At 42.1% G+C, this 13,400-nt stretch overlaps 1 protein-coding gene across 1 annotated transcript; it reads right to left on the reverse strand.

Moving 5' to 3' along the window:
* Positions 1-10,623: 10,623 nt before the first annotated feature.
* On the reverse strand, positions 10,624-11,469 carry LOC103286689 (PRELI domain-containing protein 1, mitochondrial-like). The gene is given in 2 exon segments (XM_054713683.1): positions 10,624-11,118; positions 11,121-11,469. Coding segments are annotated over 2 exon segments (654 nt in total). The 5' UTR covers positions 11,308-11,469; the 3' UTR covers positions 10,624-10,651.
* Positions 11,470-13,400: the final 1,931 nt, after the last annotated feature.

Here is a 13,400-nt window from a genome sequence, read left to right on the forward strand (position 1 = left end):
AGAATAGTAAGTTCCTGTATTATTACATAACAAATCACCACAGTTCTCTTTATTAGTTCGCAGTGTCTGTGGGTTAAGACTCCTGGCACAGCTTAGCTGGGTTTCCTGCTGGGGTCTTAGCAGGCTGCAGGGAAGGTGTCAGCTGAGCTGTGTTCCTTTCTGAAGCTTGGGGCTCCCTTCCAAGCCCCTGTGGTTGTTGGCTGAATTCAGGTTCTTGTGGTTGTAAGGGGTTGTAGGTCCCTCTCTCTTGCTGGCTATCAGGGGGTTGCTCTCAGCTCCTGGTGGCCGATGGCAGTTCTGTGCCAGGTGGTGTGCTCTTACAAGCTCTCTCCCAAGTGGCAGCCTCCTTCTTGGAGGCCAGTGGGAGAATCGCTCATTCTACTCTTTGCAGTATGACATGACCTAATCTAAGGAGTGACTGTCGCATTGGCTTTGCCATAGTCTATTGGCCGGGGGCAAGTCACAGAGGCTCCGATTCATGGGTAGGATATTATATTGGAGGGTGACTCATTGGGTCATTTTAGGGTACGTCTGCTATAATTGCTATGGAAAAGGATCAGAGAACAAGAAAGGTCCTAACAATTTAAATCCAAAAATAAAAGCATTAAATAGAAGAGTTGGAGGGGAAAATGGAGGAAATCTCCCAGGAAAGAGAATAACAACAACAAAAAGAAATTTAAAATAGAAGACAAAGGATTAAAAAAAGTTAGAAGACCAATTCAGGAGGCCCAACATCTAACTAACAGAAGGTCCCAACAGAAACAGAGGACATATATCAGAGACCTACCATGTAAACGTATCCCAGACTTGGACAGCACAAGTCTTCAGACTGAGGTGCCACCGATGCCCAGCACAATAAATGGGAGAGAGAGAAAAGAGCCCTGGCCCTGTCTATAAGGCACAGTGCCATGAAATTCCAGGACACTAGGAGTGTAAAGAAAATCCTAATGGATTTTCAGAGAGGAAAAATACATCAGACACAAAGGATCAAAATCAAAAGATGTCATCAGACTTCTCAGCAGCAGTCCTGGAAGCTAAAAAAGAATGGAGTCATGCCTTCAGAATCCTGAAGGAATTGTCACGTGAAATTTCAAGCCAGGCATACCAAAACTCAAGTGTGAGGGCAAGAAAAAGACATTTTTTCCATATTCAAGGGCCCAAAACATTATTTCCCATGCATTCCTGATGAGGAAGTATATTGTACATTCATTTTTGATGATACACGGGAGTAAGCCAGGCAAGAGGGGGCATGGAGCACAAGAATCACAGGATCCAAGTCAAAAGAAAGATGTAGGAAAGCCCTGGACATTAGCACAGAACAGGCTCACAGAGAAACAGTCAAGTTGGAGCAGCAAGAATGAGGGTTATGGGAGAAAAGTTTCCAGTAAAGAAAGGATTAGAACAATTAGATTATCTGATGTAATTAAATGTGTGGAAAATATTAGTGATGGCCAATTTGATAGATCTTTTGAAAATTTTGGAGTGGGGAGAATTGTAATACATACATGGATTTACAGCTAAGTGGGGTGGGGGAAGCAACTTAACTCCTGGAAAAAAAACAAACACCTGTAATCTTACGACACTCATTAGCTCAGTAGTAATATTTAGTCACAAAAAATGTAAACTCTGACTGTTGATTTAACCAAATCATTAGGTTATGGGAAAGTTTGAGATTTGTTTTTTAAGGGTTTGAGGGGGTAGGTTAGATTGCTTAATAACAAAAAGTAAATAAAAAATGTTTAAAACTGGCCAAGCAAACAATAGCATTGTTAACATGCTAGTGAGAAATGTAGAGAAACTGTATATTCCAAAAGAAAAAGGTAGTGAAAAGTGTTGAAATGAGTTGTCTCTGGGAGGTATGAATGGGGAATGGAAAGAGCAATGGTTACTTTTCATACTATTTGGTACAGTAAAAATAGAGGAAGGAAGGAAGGAAGGAAGGAAGAAAGAAAGAAAGAAGGAAGGAAGGAAGGAAGGAAGGAAGGAAGGAAGGAAGGAAGGAAGGAAGGAAGAAAGAAAGAAAGAAAGAAAGAAAGAAAGAAAGAAAGAAAGAAAGAAAGAAAGAAAGAAAGAAAGAAAGAAAGAGGGAGGGAGGGAGGGAGGGAGGGAGGGAGGGAGGGAGGGAGGGAGGGAGGGAGGGAGGGAGGGAAGGAAGGAAGGAAGGAAGGAAGGAAGGAAGGAAGGAAGGAAGGAAGGAAGGAAGGAGGGAGGGAGGAAAGAATAACTATGTAAATGTATTACTTTGGTTTAAAAAATATTTGTTAAGCTGGTATATCAGATTCATCAAAATCTATAAGTTTTTTCCAGACAGAATAAACAGGAAATGCTGAACAGTTAGAATCAGAGGCCCACCTCTCTGTTTATTCAGTTTTAACAAAGACAAACAAACCAAATTTATCTTCCTTTTGTTACAACTTCCACACTGATTTTGACAAATTTCCTTGAGCGCTTGTGCTCCACTACAAATTACTCCTTTTTCTGAGTCACTCTTGTCTAGACGGCAAAGCGGCCCTGCGCAGTGCTTGGCGAATGGGAATTGCAGGTTCTGCTCAGATTTGTTTGTACAGCACTTCCTCCCGCGCACGAAGTGGACATTATATGTGAATGAGGCTCTTCACAGCTCTGCATAATTTCCACATTTGGAGCCATTCTTCTCTCCAGAGGTTGGGTTTTTTTTTTCCTTTTTTTTTTTTTTTTTTTGATTTCTTCTATTTTGCAGTGACTGTCATCATTATTTTGATGCTGTGGTTTAATAGTAGCTTCAAATGCAAATTTGACAACACAAGCTGAACGTTATGGGTGGCAAACAAAGAAACTAAACTTCATGGCTGTTTTGAAAGGCTCCACCTGATCTATGAAAGCAGACGTGTTTTAGGCCCAGCATACAACCCTGGCTTTTGTATCACGAGAAGAGGAAGAATTTTTTTTTTTTTTCTTTTTTTTTATATATATATTATTGATTTTTTACAGAGAGGAAGGGAGAGGGAATAGAAAGCTAGAAACATTGATGAGAGAGAAACATCGACCAGCTGCCTCCTGCACACCCCCCACCGGGGATGTGCCCGCAACCAAGGTACATGCCCTTGACCAGAATCGAACCTGGGACCTTTCAGTCCGCAGGCCGACGCTCTATCCACTGAGCCAAACCGGTCTTGGCGAGGAAGAATTTTCTGATGACATTCCCCAAACCTGGGCTCCAAAATGGAATCTCAATGATTTCCTCTTGCTCCATGTTTTATAACTCTGTAGCTAGTTGAGATCTAGTCGGGGACTATGTTTTCCTGTGAGTCTGTTTCCTCTTTGAATCATCTATCCAAGGGGTGATAAGCCAAATATGTCACAACCAGAACTGCCCAAGCAATGGCCAATCAGAATGGAGCAGGAGCTCCTGATTGGCACAAGCTTTCAGCCTGTAGCTGTTGGTCCATAGGAGAGGTCATGGGAAGGGTGTCTCTATCCAGGAGCTAATGGATAAGATGGTGGCTTGGGAAATGTAGAAAGCAGCTTCTACTAATCTATATGGGAATATTTAAAAGGTTGACAGAGCTGTTTCTGTGCATACTGAAATATCACCTTCGCATGATTCACTTCCAGTCTATAATATACACTGAGTGGCCAGATTATTATGATCTCTGAATGCATAATAATCTGGCCATTCAGTATATATATATTAAAGGCCCGGTGTATGAATTTGTGCATGAGTGGGGTCAGGCCATGGGGAGGGTCATGGGTAGTTGGCCGGCCTGCCTGCTGGTCAAACTCCTGGTCGAGGGGACAATTTGCATATTAGCCTTTTATTATATAGGATATACACTGAGTGGCCAAATTATTATGCATTCAGAGATCATAATAATCTGGCCACTCAGTGTAGTTACTCTTATACATGTCTTTCCTCCCCTACTATCTGATAAGATCCTTGAGAAGAGATTGGGAATCGGAGTCTTCTCTGTGTGTGATAGAGAGCTTCCTGTAGATGAGTGGATGAATGAATAAATGAGTGACAAATTCTTCTCCTCGTTAGGTCTGGCTTCCTTATTCTTGACTTAAGTATTCTCTATTGAAATTAAAACATGCCAAATGCTAGGTAGGGAGGGACTTTTTATATTCACAAATCTAGTCTTTTGGGAGGACAATGAGACTTAGAAGTAAGCATGCAGAGATCAAACTTTGTTTCTTGAAAAATGTTATCATTGGCATAATGGATGTTTGGGGAAAAGATGAAAGTATGTTCTTTGTTAGAGTGTGTTAGTTTTGTAGGTGGATGTGGAGTGCAGTGGGAAAGGCTTTATGCTAAAGAGTTTTCTTTAGAAAAGACTGGATATTATATTGCAGTGTTTTAATTTTGCAATAGTTCATATTTAAATAAATACAAGAAAACCAGGCCATGAGATCACACTGGTAAGCCTTTGTTTTTTCCTGCTAAAGCGAATCCTATATAATAAAGAAGTAATATGCAAATTGACCCTCACACCCTTGCACAAGATGGCCGCCCCCATGTGGTCAAAGATGGCCACCACAAGATAGCCGGCAGGGGAGGGTAGTTCTGGGCGATCAGGCCAGCAGGGGTGGGCAGTTGAGGGGGACCAGGCCTTCAGGGGAGGGCAATTGGGGGTTACCAGGCCAGCAGGGGAGGGCAGTTGAGGACAATTGGGCCGGCAGGGTAGCAGTTAGGTGTCGATCAGGCTGGCAGGGGAGTGGTTAGGGGGTGACCAGGCAGACAGGCAGGCAAGCAGTTGGGAGCCAGCAGTCCCAGATTGAGAGGGATGTCCCATATTGAAGAGGGTACAGGCTGGACTGAGGGACACCCTCCCCCCCTCCATGCATGAATTTCATGCACTGGGCCTGTAGTTGAAAAATATAAAGGGAAAGAAATCCATAAAGAGGAAAGAGGAAAATAGGTGGTTTTTCATTTTTTTAGATCAATTCTCAGAACCTAAGAAGTTATCAAACTACAAGGATAGGGGATATGTAAAGGATATGATTTGTATCTAGGTCATAAAATTGACAGCTGTTTTCTTCCCTTGATTTAAATGTAGAAGTGATGGGCGTCTATAATGTGCCACCCAACAGGATAATAAACATAGAATCACAGGTTAAAATATTTATTTTTCATCCAAAGAGAAATTAGCATGAACTAAATTTATCAAGGGACTACATTTCTAAGCCATGCATTCATTGCATGGCTGCCTGGGACAAAAAGAGAATTCTAGTATATTAAAGTAATAATTCCTTTTGAACTATAGGTATGAATGTAAGATGATAAAAATGGACCAAAATAAACAATTTTCAAAGAAGAGGCAGAGGCCAGAGTATTATCTTGCCTCTCCAATATTTTATTAGTTGTACTTTTAGCTACTTTTGTTCTCAAAATATAATAACCTAGAATTCTCTCAGCTCATCTGAAGCTCAGAGCAGAGTTAACTGACTGATATCGCACAGTTGATAATGAATCAAATGCAGGATTTTCCTTTCAAAGCAACTGAATGGCTTTATTTAATGCAAGAGCTATTGATGATTTGAAGTAAACAGTAAATTACTATAACTAATCTACATTAGACATTGGAATTTTTTAGTTGTTCTTTAATAAGATTCTGAAAATAATTTGTGTTTCTCTAATAACAAGTTTCAGGAGCAAGTGGCAGACTATTGCTAGGCACTGAAAATGTAAAAATAAATAAAGAAGATACTCTGTAATACTTGAACTCAAGACTTAGTGTAAGGAATAGACAGTTCCACAGAGCATTTTAGCAGAGCCTGAGAAGTTCCATAATAAAAGTACCCCAAGAGAAAAAGACTTCTTCTCTCTGCTAAGGGAAGGGGCAGGAGTAGCAAGGAGGTCTCTTAAACTCTGAGCTAAGCTGGTAAAGAAATAGAGACATTGGCCAGGCAGGAAGAACATTCCAGACAGGAGAAATAGAAATGTGGGAAATGCATGTGGAATTGCAGAAGCACAATCTCAGACTGGAAATCCTTAGAGGAAATACAATATTTAAATTAATGGGACACACGGAGGTTAAAACCTCTTCCGGAAAAGTCATACAGAGTAAAATAATTAGTATTTTCCTTTTCAGTTATTATTGCATTATGTTCTCCATTGCTTTCAATAAAAAATATATGGAAAACTTCCCAAGAACTAGCCACAAAGATGCTTGGGAAAATTCCAACATTAATGTTTAATCTTTTTGTGCCTGAGAGGTTAAATAAAATGCTAAATGGCGTATATCCATAGAATAAGACCAAGATTGGCTATTTTTGAAAATTTTTGAAGAGTTCATTAATAGTTCATCCATGTCTAATAACATGTACTTTTCCAGAATTGTCTCCTTATAACATAGTTTCCCTATACAAATGGAGAAAAAAGTATGCTAAAGTGAGTCATGTGGAATTTGCATTCCTTATAAAGTAAAATGTTTCCTGTTCTCAGGTACCAAAGACTTCCTTCTGAGCCCCGCTAAGAGTTGGGCTGCTTCAGGAGACATTGGGCTGCCCTGGCTTCCTGCATTAATGAGACAGAGTCTCATATAACAAAACATTATATCACATTCAGACTCCATCTCTGTGGACTTCAGTTTCCTTACCATAAAATGAGAGGGTAGACCAGATATCCTCTAAGGTCTTTCAGCTCTAATAGTCACTCTACAACTTTTGTATTTCATGCTTGGCATTCCAAACTTGGCATCCTAACAACTTTCCCAGCACTAGTCAACGAAACCACGTCTTCAGCAAGAGTCTCAGCCATGGCGATCAAGGTCTTAATAGCTGTAGCCTGCCTTGTCCATCTCACTTAGGTCATAATCATATTTCTCCACCCCCAAGTGGAACACATTAGACTGTGACTTTCTTTTACAGGCTTTCACCCAGCAAGGGTGACTCATTCAATTACATCAGCCTAAGTCCAAGTTACAGTGCAGAAAGGATATGAAAGACTTCCTCAGTGGTAAATAACCAAAGCATTAAAAAGCTTTCTAGCTGTGGTACATTTACACAATGGAATACTACTCAGCAGTAAAAAAAAAAAAAAAAAAAAGAAGGAAATCTTACCTTTTGCAACAGCATGGATGGACGTGGAGATTACTATGCTAAGTGAAATAAGCCAGTCAGAGAAAGACAAGTACCATATGATTTTACTCATATTTGGAATTTAATGAACAAAACAAACTAACAAAGTGAAAGCAGACTCTTGTATACAGAGAACAGACTCTCAGCTGTCAGAGGGGAGGGAGTAAGGACTAGAGGAGAAGGATGAAGGGATTAGACAAAAGACAAACAAAAAAAAAAATCCACAAACTAATGGACACAGACAACAGTACGGTGATTGCTAAAGGGAAGGGGACATGGAGGAAGGTAGAAGAGGGTAAAAGGGGGGATTAAAAAAAGAGGGTGAAGAAAGGAGACTTGACTTGGGGTAGTAAACACACAATATACAGATGATGTATTGTAGAATTGTTTACTTGAAGTCTATATCATTTTATTAACCAATGTCACCCCAATAAATTCAATTAAAAAGAAAATAAAAGCTATCTCCAGACAAACTCTTATGGCTCTTGTTACAGAAAAAAACCATCACCTATAGGGGGTGCTCTGTCTGTCACTTGATAGCATTATATTGTGTATAATGAGCCTGTCCCACTTAGTCTGTCCTGACTGACTCTAGAGCAGTGGTTCTCAGAGATTTTTTATCACATACCACTTAATTAATATATAAATACATTGTACTCTTGTGATAGATATTGTGTGTGCCTATTTATTTATTTATTATATCCATGTAATATTGAACTAATAGGTTATATAGATTACAAAATATATTTAAAAAGTAGAAATTTTAAAAGGAAAAGATTTTTAAAAATTAATAGATAGAAATGGAAGTTGCAATTTTCCTCCTTGAGTACCCTCTTTGAGCTCATTAATTTAAATGACTGTTCTGAATGACCCAAACATGTATATCTTAAATCTAACCCTTTATAATCTTTTGTAAATCTTGATAATTTCTTATTCAAAATCTTAAACTATTTGATTTTTTAAAATCGTAAGTTTTAATATTTTTGTTCCAGGCAGTCAGTTTCACCTTTTTCAGTGAACAAAAGAGGTAACTGAGGGTCAAGTTTTACCAGGCAAGTAATACTGGATCAAGTCGTTATCAGTGAGATCCTTGATCCAGCCCAGCCCTCCAAAATCTCATTCTCATTGCTCTTTTTTCTTTCTGGCTGTGACCTTGAACAACTGGCTTGCTTAAACCTTTGAGTCTCAGTTTCCCAATCCACCAAATAGGCCACTATTAAACTCTTAATCTTGTTGTGAAGATGGAAAGTTCATAAACTCTTAGTACAGTGCCCAGAACATAGAGGATACCCATTAAATGGCAAATATTTGTGCTACTCTTTTAAATCCCTCAAGTTTATAATTTGTAACTTTTTCCCCCCATTTAGTCCCTAGCATAGTGTCTTCTCTGGAGTTAATGTTCAATATTTTCCATTGACGAATACCTGTAATCTTCTACATTTTAATTTTATTTAACTTCATAGATGTAAGTGATGCTTTTTATATTTCGGAGATTAAAGACAAAATAGTTTGACAACTATGGAACAATAACAACAAACGTCTGCTTGTGCAGTCCTGTCCACCTTTCCCGCATATGGAACATCGACTCCCAGGGTCTGAAGTTATCTGAGCTGTGAGGTACAAATGAGAAATTGAGGTCCTCTAATCCTGATTCTACCAGCAACTGTGTATGATAGATCCGCAAATCCTTTCTCAGGGTCAATCCCACAATGCAAGTCTCTGCGCCTGGGGTGGTCAAGTCTAATCTTTTCTGTTTGGTGATTTGGGTAATCCTCTGGCCTCCATCTTGGGGGATAAACCTTATCTAATTCCTGAGAGGGAAGCCGGGAACATTCGTTTTCCACCCACATATGGCCAGATTAGAGTCTGTGTGACAATGCCCATGTGCCCATGAAAGGAAAGCAGGAATAGTCAACTGACTCTTCTACAGCTCTCTGCCTTAATTTATAAGAAACCTGGGCCTGAATTGTAAATTGCAGCCCCAACCCAAGAAAGCAGGTTTTTCAAAACTGTTAGACAGAGAGAAGGTACAGTCTTGCGATCTGAATGGAGAGGCTCCCGAGACACACAGCCTGCCTGGCTGCTGGTGTCACCACCACTGACTGGCCAGAAGGACCCACACCCCTTGCCTCCATGGAGACTGATAAATGCTGTGAAAGGACCAGCCTCTCCAGCTGACAGCTCCCTCTGGATAGAAATACCTATCAGAGAAATGTGTTTTGAAGTAATTCCAGCCAACATCAGAAAGGCAATGCTTACATGTGCATGGTCTGTTTGCAGATTGAAAAGCGGCATGTCGTAGTGGATAGACATTCAACTTAGAATCAGATTTTGGTGACCTCAAAGAAAATGCCTAAAATGTGAGCTGTCTTTCTTATCTATAAAATGGGGGAAATAATACCTACCTCACAGATTTATTGGGAGAACTAATGGAAAAGAACAAGTGACATAGAGTAGCTGTTCAGTAAGTATTGTTGAATCTGCATTAAATTGTGAAATAAAATTTCCTGTTTTGGTTTATGTCCTACTAGAGGCCCAGTGCACGAAATTCGGGCACTCGGGGGTCCCTCAGCCCAGCCTGCACCCTCTCGCAGTCCAGGAGCCCTCAGGGATGTCCCACTGCCGGCCTAAGCCATCAGTTGGACATCCTTAGCGCTTCCACAGAGGCAGAAGAGGCTCCTGCCACCGCTGCACTCACCAGCCATGAGCCCGGCTTCTGGCTGAGTGGCGCTCCCCCTGTAGGAGCACACTGACCACCAGGGGGCAGCTCCTACATTGAGCATCTGCCCCCTGGTGGTCAGTGCACATCATAGTGACCAGTCATTCGGCTGTTCGGTCGATTTGCATATTAGCCTTTTAATATATAGGATGTCTATCTCACTTCTCCAACCTGGAATTTTGACAGAAATGTTAAGTTCTGTTTTAGAACCATTTATCATTGATTTGTACTTGTATTCTTTTGGATGGTTAATTATTCCACATTAATGATTTTGGCGGCAGCAAAGACAGATTTTGAAGATTTACCTCTGCGTGAATGTTAATAAGTATGTCATCTTCTCCTATTTGCATAGAGCTATGCTCTGCGAAAGGTTTTCCTGCCCATTTTCTCATTTGTTCAAGAGTTAGTACAGCGATGCTCTTAAATTTTAATATCAATTTCATGGAGATGAGTTTAAATGCTTTTCTTTTATTTTTCTTTTTTCTTTTTTTGCTGATTGAATTCAACAAATATTTATTGAGTGTCTATTATGAGCTAGATATTGTTCCAGATACTTGGGACACAGCAGAGAACAAAAAGGTCCCTGCCCTCATGGAGCTTACAGTCTAGCGTCTATGACCACTTTGCCTGCGTGCTGTCTGAGACCCTGGGCAAATCTCTCCTCAGCTATCCAACGCAGGAAGAAGCAGGCCTGGCCCAGACATGGATAAGCATGTCTGATGCACTGTAGATGCCAAACAGATACCACCTCCAACCCACTACCCAGAGAGTAGATCAGGCTGGAAGTTGACTTTTAATAATAAAATACAGGGGGGAGGGCAGAGGGGGTGCAGCAGGTGGGGTGGGGTGCTGCCGCACCAGGGTCTGGGCTGGCTACACAAACTGCTGCTGCTGCTGCTTCTTGGTGGCTGCCTGGCTGGCAAGGTCCTTGGCCTTCTCTGTAGCTGCCAGTGCCGTCTCCTCTGCCTTCTCCTTGGCTTCCTTGGCCGTCTCAACAAGGGTTTTGGAAGGGGCCTCACCTTGCAGCTTGGCCAAGATGTATTCAAAACCCTTCATGGACTTGGTCACATTGCTTTTGAACCGGGCGAGACCAAATTCCTGGACAGCTCTGGAGACGCCAAATAAGCCAGAGGAGACCCAAGCTTCCCGGTGGATTTCGGTCCAGCCGCTGTTATCAGAGTTCACACAGTAAACGCATCGTTCCTCCACCACCATCAGCCGGGCGTGGTTGATGTTCCAAGTGAAGGTGGTCATGGTCCGGTTCTGTGGGTCCACAATAGAATCCTCCAGGATGTACACTGAGTGAGCGACATTGGCAGGAGACAGTCGCTCGGCCCAGGGGGCATCCTGCTGGTCTTGGTCAGGAGTCTCCGGGACAGGAGCTTCTGGTCAGGGGTCACCTCCCGGTGCACTATGTCTTCCGTCAAGACATGTGTGCTACAGGGATTCGGGTACCGCTGCCAGAAGGCAGCGAACACTTGGTCCCAGGAACTCCGGAGCACGCTGTGGCCCAGGAAATACTTCACCATTGTCCCGGCCGGGCGGGGTCAGCACCCGAGCAGCATCAGGGGTGCAGAGCCCGGGGGCCACGCGGAGGCCAGGCCCGGGCTCGGTGCCCGCCCGCCAGGCACCAGCTCAGTCACCGCCCCACTGCACCCCAACAGCAGCCGCCGCCATGAGGAGTTGTCGGGCCGCCCCTAAATGCTTTTCTGTGTCTGGATTTGAATAAGGCTTTCTATTTGCACATCTTCATTTGAAAAAGGCAACCATATCCCATAAGCTGTGACAGAAATGACACCCAAATAGTGTTTCAAAGGAAATTCGGTAAAATTGCAAGTGTGCATTACGGGACCAGTGTCTGACATTTGCCTTGGCTCCTGAGTGAGTGTAATTCACCCGAATGGGTGGTGCGTGTGCAGTTTGCCACGCGCTGGAAAATACTCAGAGGCCCACTCTCCACAGTGGAGAGCCTGCCAGGGAAGAGAAACAAATGGCAGTCTCTAAGAAAAGACAATATTGGTGCTAATTCTTTTATGGGCGTTTTATTGAAGCACAAAGCAAGTCCACATCAAAGCAGAAGAAGGAAATGATTGTGTTACATGTTTACATTAAATGATTTTTAACACGTAAGATTTCAACTTGAGCTGGGTCTCTAAACAGAGTTCATTTTTGTAGCTTTATTGTGTAAACAATGCAGCTGAGGGGAAGGACCTGGTTTTGAATCCCATCTCTGCCAATTACTGACTCTGTGATCCATGATTTGTAACTTCTTTGAGATTCTGTTTCTCTGCATGTAAAAAGGATAAAAATTACCTCATGGTGTATTAGGAGGACTATATGAGATAATACATATAAATAGCCCTTCATATACTGTAAAGTACTAAACAAACTTTAATGTCAGTGTAGTAATATTACTATTAACAGGGATCATCGTAATACTGGTACCGAGGTGTTTTCATTGCCATGTTCTGAGGAAGGATGATCTAGTCCCAACCCCCTGCCCCTAAATTCACACCCACATCTACCTCCATGAAACCTCCATCTACTCCTCCCTCCCTCAGGTTCGGCACATACCAAGCTTAATTCCCTATTCACACAGCACAATACTTATTGCATGAAGACTTCAATGGCATGTTGCTAAGCCTGCTCATCTCTGTTTAATTTTCTCCAAAATATGTATAGATTATTCAAACGATATTGTTAATGTATTTAGTCAGTTTAGGTCATTGCCCCATCAGCTATCCCAGACCAGCAAGGTTCATAAGTTCTAAGGTATAGCTGGGAATATAAAAAACAAATGGAATATCTGAGGATATAAAATATTGGGTTGGACACAGGGACAGACTGTGGAGCCAATGGAAGAGATGGCATTGTGGACCATCTTCTGGAAGTCAGCCAGCCAAGGATACTACTTAGTTGATGGGCGGGACCATGAGTACAAGGACTCAGGAACAGAAACAGGGCAGTGTGAGGTCCATAGTGTAGAGTATGAGGAGCCTGGAGAGACAGCTGTAGCACCCAGTAGAATAACTGTTCTCGGGTGGGGTGAGGAAAGTGCTGAGGGAGGGGCAAGCCCTGCTGGTTTCAGTGGGGCAGAGGGATGGAAAGTGAGTAAGCACTGAACTTGAAGAAGAGTGGTAGTTAGGTCTAGGGTGGTCAGGGACAGGCTCTGAGTTGGTTGGCAAAACTTCTACGTGCTGGATATTGTAAATGACACAAAAGTAAACCACATTCAGTCCCTTCCAGGAGAGAAGTCAGGATTTAATGAAACAATATCTAAGAATCAAATGGCAACACCTGCTACAGGTGTTCACACGAAGGGTATTGTTCTGATTGTCAGAAGAATTTCTTGTTTCCCAAGAACTCTCAGGGAAGTAGATCTTGTTACCGTGGCGAATTTTCTATGATCCAGAGTCTGGCTCAGCTTTGCAATTTATAAAACCAGATTCTGTAAGCACATCAAGAGTGGCTCTAACCCTCTGAGGCAGGCTCCCATCAGCCAAGCCCGTGAGATGCAGAATGCCAACAGACTCATTTACAATGGCAGCTATTACTGTCACACATCCCAGAATACTCAGATGGCACACCAGCACATTCCCTCCCTGTAGGCAAGATTATATAG

The sequence above is a fragment of the Eptesicus fuscus genome, chromosome 3 (assembly GCF_027574615.1).
Source record: "Eptesicus fuscus isolate TK198812 chromosome 3, DD_ASM_mEF_20220401, whole genome shotgun sequence".
Taxonomy (NCBI): domain Eukaryota; kingdom Metazoa; phylum Chordata; class Mammalia; order Chiroptera; family Vespertilionidae; genus Eptesicus; species Eptesicus fuscus.